This window comes from Epinephelus lanceolatus, chromosome 10, assembly GCF_041903045.1.
Source record: "Epinephelus lanceolatus isolate andai-2023 chromosome 10, ASM4190304v1, whole genome shotgun sequence".
NCBI lineage: Eukaryota > Metazoa > Chordata > Actinopteri > Perciformes > Serranidae > Epinephelus > Epinephelus lanceolatus.
Window position 1 is genome coordinate 11,612,865 of NC_135743.1, and position 12,592 is coordinate 11,625,456.

At 42.6% G+C, this 12,592-nt stretch overlaps 1 protein-coding gene across 1 annotated transcript in view; it reads left to right on the plus strand.

Moving 5' to 3' along the window:
- galnt1 (UDP-N-acetyl-alpha-D-galactosamine:polypeptide N-acetylgalactosaminyltransferase 1) overlaps nt 1-12,592 on the plus strand; it is a 75,608-nt gene that overhangs the window by 47,425 nt on the left and 15,591 nt on the right. Inside the window, exons 5-8 of the mRNA XM_033640803.2 lie at nt 8,742-8,908; nt 9,546-9,673; nt 9,786-9,865; nt 11,602-11,772. Of these exons, the coding sequence (XP_033496694.1) occupies nt 8,742-8,908; nt 9,546-9,673; nt 9,786-9,865; nt 11,602-11,772 (546 nt within the window). The remainder of the gene's footprint in view (nt 1-8,741; nt 8,909-9,545; nt 9,674-9,785; nt 9,866-11,601; nt 11,773-12,592) is intronic.

The following is a 12,592-nucleotide window of genomic DNA, read 5'->3' on the forward strand; positions in this document are numbered from 1 at the left end:
AGGAAATCACAAGCTGGTTTCTGTTTTGTAATGAATAGATGGCAATATCTTTGAGTGTCTTTTGATGAAAACACTTTGACTGTGAGGCAGTTTGATGTCAGAGAGCTTGTATGCAGGTATCATGGCGAGCTGCAGGGTGTCTTCAACTACAGAGGTGTGCCTCTGTCTCCTGTGACTTTAAAGACCCAGTGACATTAAAAAACTAAAAACAATCTAGTTATAATCTTGTGTCCTTGTGTTATCTGATCCTATTATTATCCCAGTATTTTTTACATCTTTTCTCCTGCAAAATCAGGTAAAACAGTTTCAAAGGTTTGATGACTCATCCTGCACTCAGTTTAAGTTTAAGTTTATTTACTTTATTAATCCCCCTGAGGGGAAATTCAATTCAATTCAAATTCAATTCAAGGGGAGTTTACAAAAGTTCATCCAATCAAATGAGACTTTGGGCGACTACCTAGACCAGGCGTCAGCAACCTTTGCTATCAAAAGATTTTTTTTTTTGGCCCAATAATTTAAAAAAAAAAAAATCTGTCTGGGGCCGCAATGCATATTTGTGCCAGTAACACAGCCTGTTTAATCTAAATTAGCCTATAAGCATTTTTTATGGGTCTAAATGAGCATTCGTTAATTTGTTTCATTCATATTCCTTAACCACTTATCCTACTGGGGGTCGTGGGGAGCTGGAGCCTATCCCAGCTGACATTGGGCGAGAGGCGGGGTACACCCTGGACAGGTCACCAGACTATCACAGGGCTGACACATAGAGACAGACAACCATTCACACTCACATTCACACCTACGGACAATTTAGAGTCACCAATTAACCTGCATGTCTTCGGACTGTGGACATAATTTTTTTTATGACTATTTGTTACTTAATCTTTGCAGCGTTAAGGTTCATTCTCACCATGGGACGGTTTTGCGGAATATTCGCGCAGCGCTTTTCCACGTTCAAACCATATACACAGGCGCGGTACGGACGCGGTGCGGAATTTCGTGTAGTTGTGTTCCAATTCCGCGCAGTGTGAACGGGTGTGGGTGAACATGGACGAGTAGCAGCACCAGCAGCGAGCTAGCAAGCTAACGTTTAACAAATGTCAACATCAACTTTCTTTAGCACTTACCACTCTCACCGCAGCCACCAAGCTGGACGATGGCCTGCCAGACATCCTTTAATTCATTGTTCATAAAATCATCCCGTCTGTTATCAAAAAGGACGGGGTGCTGTGAAACGAGGTTTATCAACCTTTCTCCCATACTGTCCTGCCTGGCTGGATTTCGGACTCTCCCGGGTCTGTGCGACTATAAACAAACAATTTCATTGGCCCAGCTGTGTAGTTCCCCCAGCGAATTCCGTGGGGGGGTCAAAGTCTGGACGGAAACTTTTTTCACCGCACGAAAGTTCCGCCCCGGTGTGCAAACTTCCATAAGAACCCATGAAATCAACTTTTGTATTTTTCCGCGAGAATAATCAGCACGGATATTCACCCTCAGTGATAATGGACTTTTAATGATGAAAGCAAACAAATCTGTCCACTCACTATGAAATTCTCTATTTTCCTCTGAGACATTTTCTTCTTTGGATCTGAATCAATTAGCTAGCTTCACTAAGGAGACTCAAGACTAGCCATCGCTATTTAGATTCGCCAGATTTTAGGACAAGGTGCCAGGCCGTAGACGAATAACGCACATAGTTGATGAGATGTTAAAAGTTTTTTTTTTTTTATTCAGTGTATAGGCTACATGTTTATACAGTTAGAAAATGTAAGAATCACTTCAGGGCTACAACAATTATAAATGAAAATTAAAATGTTAAAAAATAACTGTTATTAATTTCCATATAATTTTTTGTCAAAGCCACAGGGAGCCACCGGAGACGAGCTAATGTGAACATGTGGCTCCTGAGCTGCAGGTTGCCTGCCCCTGGTGTAGCCAGGTTGGTCTTATAAAACCACAATTCAGTTTATGGGTTGTAGTAGCTAACAGAGTAGCGTGGAGACATAAAGCATGCAGGGATCCTGTGGATCCTAAAAAGTAAAAGGCACTGGATTAATTCGTTTAAAATCAAGGCCGTGATTGATGTTTAAATGTCTTAAATTAGTCTTTAAAAAGTCTTAAAATTGCTAAGATATGGGACGTAGGATTTTTTTTCCCAACATTACATTATAAAATCTCAAAATAATTTGCAAGAATAATAATTTGCCTGATGCTTCTAATGAGATCAGGATAGTAAAACAAACAGCAGTCATATTTTGTTTTCGGTCAGGGTGCTCAGAGCAGAGGATCCACTGTCTGCTAGCGAACTCTCACTGTTCCCTGTACAACATGGGGAAGTGCAGTTTCAATGAAAATTGGCTGTTTAACCAAGATTTCACAACACGGCTGAAACCAGTACCAGACAGTGTGTGTGTTAGGCTCTGTGTATTTAATGCAAAAAGTTTTTCCAAACTCAGCGCGATAGGAATAAAGACGGTGGAATCCCACATGCAGAATGAGAAACAAAATTGCTAAGAAAATTTGCCAACAAACACCAGGTATTTCCCAGTTTTGTTCTTCCTTCATTTCGCTGATCTAAATCCCTCCTGTAATTGTAGGCCGCAGAAATATTGTGTAACACTGGAAAATGCGTCACAGTACAGAAGCTAAAGACGCTCTGACTTCTGTTTCACTGGACTCTAAAGGTTCATTCTGCAGGATTAACGTCTACTGTTTTTAGACATGCTTGTGAAAGTGAAAGTAAAAGCCAACCCCAGGTTCAGTCTCGTTTCACCTTTAGCCTCACTGGCAACTGGTCATTACCTTTTTATAAAGCCCCAATCTCACCTGAGCGCTGTGAGGGTACACGCCCACAAATGTCCCAAACACAGAAAATAAGGAAATACAGACAGAGGGCAGAGTCTGCAGAAAGATCGGGCACCACACACTCTGTTAGTGATGATTGAAAGGGAATACTTCTGTATGAGTCTATACATTGTTTTCAAGGAAAATCCTGCATAGTATATCTTTAAGTTGTTTTCCATCAAACTGACTGAATGCTTTATATATTTAGTTGGAGAGTAATATTTAACATTAATTTGGAACTGGATGAGTCTGTATTTTCTGCCATCTGTTGTGTACATCAATCCATCTGTAATATGTGTATAAGTCTCAGTAAATAGAGTGCGCTTTTGAAGCTGTTTCCCAGGAAATTAATTGTTAAATTGGGTCGGTGAGATGATTATGAAAGACTTTTATGCTTAAAATGGGAATATGATATGACAAACTTGTGTAAAGCTATGGCAAAATGGCAGTATGACAAGTTAGACATTGCAGTGCAGTGTGTGTGAGCGTGTGGTATTGTACGCAGCATCTACTGCAGTCTGCATAACACCGAAATAAAACTGCCTAAGATGTCATCAGTCACTCTCGTAGGATCCCACAAATTGAAAGATTGTCTTTCTTGCAATCCCAAAACTGATTTTGTTGGCCAAAGTAATAAAAGGGTTTATAAGCTGGAATATGGATACAGTCTTCTCTTACTGTATACGATGTGTCATAAAAGTGATAAATATCATCAAGTACAGCAGTAGATTTTCTGGAAATTCACTCGAGAATCCTTTTTATAGATAAGATAGCCAGATGGGAATGTGTGCTGCATTACCACAAAACAGTGATAGAATTCATTACAAAATAAAGGCAACTGCTATAAAGATTCACTACACTGGACCTGCTATGTCAAGCAAGCTTCAAATTTCTGTAAGCAGAAAACAAATCTGAATCACTGGCTGCCTGGGAGATCTCTTAGGTCCATGACTGACGCTTTTGAAAGTGATCAGGTGTAATTAACACAATGCAAACACACCAGTATGATCAGTTAAGTATTTCTGAGGGCAGTTGTTCTCAACCATTTTTCTCAACCTTAGTTAAAGCTGCAGTAGGTAGAAAGCCTGAAAACGGTTGATTTTTGAATCTCATCTGAGTTAGGTTTCGTTCGTCTCCGCCCTGAGCCCCTCCTACCAGATGAGCATGCGAGTATTTTATCCTACTTGGTTCTACTTCTCCCTCTCTGGGAGCCTCAGCTCTCCCTCACCATGCAGCAGCCCTCCCCATCCCTCACTCGTGGCCCCGCACATACTCCCGAGCCTCGCTCTCCCTCACCGCGCAGCAGCCCTTCCCATCCCTCCCTCGCGGACCCGCACGTACTCCCGAGCCTCGCTCTCCCTCACCACGCAGCAGCCCGCCCCATCCCTTCCTCGCGGCCCCGTACGTACTCCCAAGCCTCGCTCTCCCTCACCACGCAGCAGCCCTCCCCATCCCTCACTCGTGGCCCCACACATACTCCCGAGCCTCGCTCTCCCTCACCGCGCAGCAGCCCTTCCCATCCCTCCCTCACGGACCCGCACATACTCCCGAGCCTCGCTCTCCCTCACCGCGCAGCAGCCCTTCCCATCCCTCCCTCACGGACCCGCACATACTCCCGAGCCTCGCTCTCCCTCACTGCGCAGCAGCCCGCCCCATACCTTCCTCGCGGCCCCATACATACTCCTGAGCCTCGCTCTCCCTCACCGCGCAGCAGCCCTCCCCATTCCTCCCTCGCGGACCTGCACATACTCCCTAGGCTTGGTTCTCGCTCTCCGCGGAGAGCCCTCGGCTCCGCTCCCACGGCCGACCCCTGCGCCCTCCGGCCAGGCTCAGCCCCACCTCATCCTTCCCCTCCCTCTGGGGCTCCAGGGAACCGAGTTCTGTCTTCCTTTTTTTTTTAGGTTTAGCTGTGTAGGCAGTTGTAGCCAATGCTGGAATAGCTATTTTACCTGGTGCACTGTTCGCCATTGCCGCTTGCTCTCCCCTGCTGCCGGCGGCACAGGAACGCGCATATGCAGTAGAACAGCCAATAGGAACGTAGTGGTCTGAGCTGACCTTTGATTGGTTGATTCACATCGGCATGATACTGATTCTTTAGAGGCTGAACACAGAGCCATGGTGAGGTGCAGAAACCTATTGTTTGTCTCAGAGCGCTTGATTGACATTATGCTTAGAGGATATTATAAAATTTTTACTCAATTATACTAAAGCAATGTTGCCTACTGGAGCTTTAATACACATTAGGTCACAAACCCCTACTTTATGAAATGTTTCTACCGGGACCTCCATCTGGAAAGATTTTGGCCATTAGATACGATTAAGACCAGAAGTCTATAGTCATCAGCAGTTGAAGAGATAACTGTGAAGGAAGTGACACTTTTGATCAGACAAGTCACTTTGAATGTAACCACCAAAGGTCATTATACATCACAGTGACTGACCTCCTGTTTATTTTTGTAAACTGAAACCAGTTCTCTCAGTGGAAACGAAGTTTTTATTTACTTTTATTTCACAAATAAGAACGAAAGAAAGATAAATTGTGAAGACAAAGAAGCCCTCACACTAAAGCATTGTGTGCAGTTTATGCTGGTGTCACATGAGAATAGAAACGTCTGCTAGCTGCTAATTTATGCAGTGGGATACTGTAAGTGTGGGGCTTATGCTAATAATGTTAGCATGTTGTATATGTGGATAAAAATGTCCAGTATAAGACAGTTGTGTTTTTGGTGAACCTTTTGAGTAGGGGTGTGCTATGTCATCTTGTTCACAATAATAATTTTGATATGATATGATATGAAAAATATATATGAAAATACTCGCAATATTTTGACTTGTTGACATAGTGACGTCAAACTTCTATTCACGGCAACAACAAACATGTCTGGAAATGAAATTCTTACCGACTCTGCAGTGGTTCCAGAAAGAGGAGCAGCTTTAGTAGTGTCTAATAAACTGTGGCATCCTGAATGTCTTATGAACAGCCCCGGACTTCTCAGACTCTTTTAGTGACTTACCGCTCAGAGGGAACTCATTCAGCGGCTCCTCTGGCAGCAGCACAGCGTCTCTCCCTCTCCTCTCTCCCCCTGTGCACAGAGGAGTCAGTGCCGTCATGTGATTTTTGTCATAAACCTTTGGTAATGTAAACCTACATGACACTTGCAGCTCAACAAAAAACTACATATATGTGAATGTGTGATAGTTGTGGTATCATAACAGCCTGTCACAGGTTGCACCGTGATGATTAGAGGAGAAATGGCAGAGCATGAAGGTCCGGGTGGAAAAAAAACAACTCAGTCATTTAGGATTTTGCTAAAAGAAGGAAATTACCTGTTTATTTATATATATAGATCCCAGGGTACAGTTTATTGTATTTGGGAGCTGTTTAAGCTGTTTGTAATTTGTGGTAGATTTTATTTTGTTGAACTATTGATATTGTAACAGAATCTGAATCTCACTCTGAGTTACTGTTGTTCACAAACTAAAGAAATGAGAAATCATTTATCTTTAGTTTTTACTGAATATTTGACGGCAAGCTGTAAAACTGTGTCACTTATTTTGTTGCAATTTGATGTTCCTGAATGCATAAATACAGGGTTTTTTTTTACTACTTTGTCATATCATCGAAAATATCAAAATATTAATTTGTTATCGCAAAAACGCCCTGAAATATTGTGATATTATTTTAGGGCCATATTGTCCACCCCTACTTTTGAGTGATAATTGAGCCAAGTTTTGTAACGGTACCTTTGATAAATGTTGCCGTTGTTCCCAGCTTTATATCAGTAGAGGAAAACTCTGCTAGGCTAACTCATTCACCATAAAATGTCATAGGCTTATGCTAATAACGTTAGCATGCAATATTTGTTGGGAAGATGTGTCTAGCAAAAGTCTCTGACCCTTGTCAATTATAATGCCAAATTTTGTACTTTTGTTTATTATTTGTGTTATTGCCATGTTTTAGGTGTGTTTTGAGTCAGTCAAACTTTACAGCACCTCACAGAAACCCTACTGCCAACTAGTGTTTTGGAGGTGTCATTGCAGAGCGACACAAACCCACTATAGCACAGGTAGAAATGCTCAGATGACGCACAAGTATAAAACAGCATTGTCTCACATCTGGCTCATGTCTGCAGTAATTTAAATAGCAAAGATAAACTATTCCCCTTTTTTTGTGGACACTCTGAAACTCCCTGAAGGACCCCTGGTTGAGAACCACCGTCTCAGGAAATAGTGTGAAGGACTATTTAAATAAGTCTGTGACACTATCATCCATCTTGTCTTGTCTCCACTCATGCCTGCTCTGCTCTGTTAGACATTTACATCCCTCTGTGTCTCTCAATGAGAGAGTTTGATGTGTGTGTGCTCCTCACTGCTATGATAATGACTCACACTCTAATTAGCATCACTAATCAACTGTCATCATGCTGACCCACTATTTCTGTGTGTCTGTCTTTCTCCATCTAAATTTGGGGATACACGCTCGGCTGCTCGCTCATTATTCACCCTCAGTTTTCAGTGTTTGAAGTCGATTAAAAATACGATTTTTTTCACGAGGCCATAAAAGATGATCTGATTAACGCAGTGATTCCATGACTGACTAATGCGGTTTAGCGGATGTTTAATAAGTCCCAGCTATTTCCCTCTTGTTCAGCTCCATCTCTTGCAGACTCCCCTCAGCTGCAGCTCTCTGTAGCAGTCTCTTACAATCAGACAGAAGCTGGATTGTGATGTCTCTACTAGAGTGTTTTTCTCTTCGTTTTTTTCGCTCTGTCTCTGTCAGTTCAGTTTTGTCTGTGTTCAAAGCCTACATCTTCACTCATTTCACATGTGGTTGTCTTTCCGTCACCACGTCCGTGTTGGTTTTTCGATGCTTGTCTCATACTTCCTCTTGTTGTACCATGTGTGCTGTCTGTTCAGTGGTGGGGTGATATGACATTTGCTCTGTCTCCATATTTGTGGAGGCATTAAAGCTGTAGGAGGTAACTTCTATGAAATATAACTTTTTGTCGTATATGCGGAAACTGTCACTCTACTCACTCAGCACTAAGTAAGCACCCCAATCACCTCATAGCACTTCTAATGGCTTTACAGCATGTGAACAAAACAACCAGTCAGAATCCTGCACGGGTCCATTTTTGAAAACCCACATCCACCCATACCCATGAATCTCAGTACCACAACCAACCCGTTAGCCAGCGTTATGTCTGTCAAAGCCACACCTGTTAATAAAAGTCACGCAACCTGACCTGCACCTGTGATTAAACACACACACAGGCCACAGTCACTCACATTAGGCTGGTATTTAATCTACAAGCTTACACCCCAAATTACTGTGTATATTATAAGAGCCATTTGAAATAGTTAATCACATTTTTCAGTAACCAAATTGTGTTTTAAATGCTGCAGAAATGTATGACTTTGTACCGTGCGTTATGAAATTACACATCATCCTACAAACCATGACAATTCACTAATTAAAAGTTAGTTAACAATGTTTACCAAGATTCTGTGGGAAAATAAATCTTTAGGAAACGTGCCTGATCATTACAACGGCATTTTTATAACAGTTTATCCTACAGTTAAAAAGAAAAATTCGCCATCAGAATATGTATTAATATGTCATTTAAACATGTTAATTAACAGTTTAACAATAATTTAAATAATATGTTTAACCTGCTAGTATTTAGGGTGCTGACTAGTGAAGGTACCAACATTTAATCGACTAGTCAACTACTTGTGCACATTCCTAATGAATATGGAGACAGTTTCAGAAAATGACAATAAATTATTTTCATTGAAATTACCAACCACAGCTTTGAGTATCTTTATTTTATTCCATGAAAGCAGTTTTTGCCAATTAAAAATCTTATTCTGATTGTTTCATTGTCTCTTCGCAGGTGCAAGAACAAGTTATACCCTGATAATCTTCCTCGTACCAGCGTGGTGATTGTATTTCACAATGAGGCGTGGAGCACACTGCTGCGAACCGTCCACTCCGTCATCGACCGCTCTCCGCACACACTGCTGGAGGAGATTGTCCTGGTGGACGATGCAAGCGAGAGAGGTATACACACACACACACACACACCCACCCACCCACCCACCCTGCAGATAATTCCTTCAGTGCTTGTGCCTCTTGTTTGAGGCTTAGCCTATTTTTTTAGAGCTACTGTATGATTTTGCGGGGTTTATGTGTGTGTAGCTATGTTTGTGCATGTGTGTGTGTTGGTGCCCAAGTTGCAGTCAGCATATATGGCCTGTGTGTGCCACTCCACCCTGTGCAATGCTGCTAATCCCTGTTTGGGGGAGATTAGGTCTTTAATTCACCAGCCGCAGGGATTACACTCTGTTATTACCCTCAATCCCCCCCATCCGCCACCACACAGCACCATTTCACCCTATGGGACCTCAGGTTGCATGGTGCAAATCAGAGGGTGTGTGTGTGTGTGTTGGGTGACTGCAGGTAGGGGAGCTCTCTGCAGGTAGAAGGGATGTCGACAGGCATGCTAAGGCGCATTCACACAAGCAGAAACACGAAACACGAAAACGAAACACACCTACCTTTGATCTCTGTTGTTACAAAAGTCAGGAGGAGTTGCTTGTAATCCATCTTATGTTGTGTGTTATGTTTTCTGTCTTGTGTGCTTCTGTGTGTTTATTGGATTCTTTATTACATATTTGTGTTTATTTGTGTGTTAAAGATTTCCTAAAGCGGCCGCTGGAGCAGTACGTCAGAAGGCTGGAAGTCCCTGTCAGAGTGGTGAGGATGGAGCAGCGGTCTGGGCTTATTCGTGCTCGCCTCAAGGGAGCGTCCATCTCCACTGGGCAGGTGTGTGTGCGTGCCTGTGTGCACATACATGACACTCACTACCTGGTGACCTGTTCACCGTATGCTGTGTGCACTCTGGGGTCTGTCTAATGTTTTCTCTCAATGTTTCTAGGTCATCACCTTTCTGGATGCTCATTGTGAATGCACAACAGGGTGGCTGGAGCCTCTGCTGGCCCGCATCAAGCAAGACAAGTGAGACACACACACACATACACACAAAAAGACATACACACCTATAGCAACCATAAAAAAATCAATAAACTATTGTTGAGCCTGCAGGGGGCTTGCCCCTGTGTTTATTTGATGCTTAATTACTTATTCTTTGTTTACTGCTTCCCGCAAGCAGATACTCAAATACACACACATACATGCATACACACACACACACACACACAGGGGGTAGGAGGGTGCGATGAGTGACGGCTGATTGGAAGTCACAGCATGGTTCATTGTTTAAATGCATTCGGTTCTAGAGGTAATGCAGCTTCACAGAGAAGCATTAAAGCTCATTTTGCTCCATTTACATACGAGAATAGGCGAGTGCATTTCAAATAGGGATGGGGTAATATAATCCATTCATCTGATTCAAATCGATCTTCATTTGAATGACCCGATATCGATTTATAAAATCAGAGATCGATCTTGTAATATACACTTTTCTCCCACGGATATGTGAAGCTTTAACCCTGTTAATCTCGCCGGTAGTAAACGGGCCGCAGCGCTAACTTATTAACGACCGTAGTCTTGAGAAGCTCCAACGTTACCGGCTCTTTTATCTGTAACTGTTAGCTTACCGTTTTTGTTTTGATGTAGTTTATTATCACGCCGCAGCAGCAGCCGCTCTTCCTACTGTCTGTGCGAGGTCAGAGAGGTTAAGGTAACTTGAGCTGACGACAACTGCGCTTGTTACTGTGAGTGCAGTAAAACCTCCGGGAGGAAAAAGTCAGTATGGAAACATGTAGAAGAGCGATATTTCAATCTGCTCTGTCCACAGTCTTTCATCCACCGCTGCTAATATTATGTTTTAAACAAGCACAGGGCGATTTCCAGCTGATAGCAAATTGCTACCAACAAGCTCAAACAACAACTATTTATGTCCAGTGGCGTAGCTCAGCTCGCCGCATATCTTGAAACTTACCAGCGGTCATGTGACTTGCAGGCAGTGACTCTGCTCAGCAGCAGAGGGAGGAGCAGAGAGGACAGGACTCACTCAGTACTGTGATGTCAGGAATATCATTTATTTTACTGACATATTAGATTTGTTTGGTGACATATTAAGTTTATATTCTGACTTTGCTGTTTTAATATTACTGCTGCTGCTCTAGAAACAACATTTAGTCATAAAATATTCTGTTTTATTCCTGTTCTGAATTTATTCTTTTCTAAAATAATTCCTTGTTTGCAGTATTAGTTCTCTGAGAATGTCTTTCAAATTCTAGAAAAAAATGGTATTGTAACCGAAATATCAACTATTGAATCTGAAATCGAATCAAATTGGGATAGCAGTGGCGATACCCAGCCCTAATTTCAAGCGTGATGGCCGTCACTACCCACATTCCTCAATGCGTCCTTTACGTTAGTTAGTTAAACAGAGGCAGCCTTGTAGACAGCAGCGGCGTGTGTCCATTAAATACATCACAACATGTGCACAGAGAATTCCTTTCATGATATAACCGATTCATTCTGTGCCACCATTTTTAAAATCTTGCTTGAACAATGCTACACTGCCCCCATGATTTCCAGTGGTACTGCTATGTTTTGTTGGTATCCATAAGCTTTCAGAAAACGTGCACAAATAAGGATGAAATAAACACACGGTACGGACAGAAGGCTCAGTCTGTGTCCGTCTACATATCTAACATTGAGTATAAATAAGCCACCCAGGGTTATGAACAGAAGGCTGATGAATGTGTGTGTGTTTGTTTCAGGAGAACAGTGGTGTGCCCCATCATCGACGTGATCAGCGATGATACGTTCGAGTACATGGCAGGATCCGACATGACGTACGGGGGCTTCAACTGGAAGCTCAACTTCCGCTGGTACCCTGTACCCCAGAGAGAGATGGACCGCCGCAAAGGAGACCGCACTCTGCCTGTCAGGTGGGTGAAACAGCGGGACGATCCCAGTTTGACATTTTGAAGCTTCTTTCAGCCAGTTATCTAATCTCGACCGGCTCCGGGGCTGCTGCTGTGCCGCTGACCCTTACCCCTTTCTGCTGGGTCAAGTGAAAAAAAGAATTTGCCTGCAGGGACAAATTTGAATCATCAGTAAAATATCACATGATCATCCGCACTAACTCTGTCAGTCAGCTGTTTAAAGCAACTTAGAGCCTGGGAGCGTTGCTGATAGGCATTCACAATTGATGTGGGCAGAGTAATCATACGTCACCATTTAATTTCACACAGTTAATAATCAGAAAATGTTCTAATGGCAGAAACACAGGAAGAATAGAGTGAACTTCCCTTAAGCCGAGGTGTTTATGTAAGATTCAGTGTAGTTTCACTGTATCATTTCTCATGGCTCAGGCCTTGGAACTAAAATCCAGAGCTTATTTCTGCCTGTCTATCATCTCTTCTTCCTGCTCTTGTTTCTGAGCATGCTTGACGCCATTATTCAAGGTCACACACATAATATATCTTATGTAACACTCCATGCCCCTGTTTTCAGTTGTTTTTCACAGTTGTGCCTGACAATTTTTTCCTGAGGGTGTCTTGTAACTGGCCTAAAAAACAAAAATGGGTTGTAGGGTCAGCGTAGGAAATTAATAAGTACTTTAGACTAATGACATGATTTACATAAACCTCGTTCTGTCATGAAGCAGTTCTGTGTCACTCAGAAGATCTGAAAGCTATTGCACACAAACAAGTTCTCAGAATGAAGCTTGTGTATTCAGTCGAGCACCAGGGTAGTTCACACAGT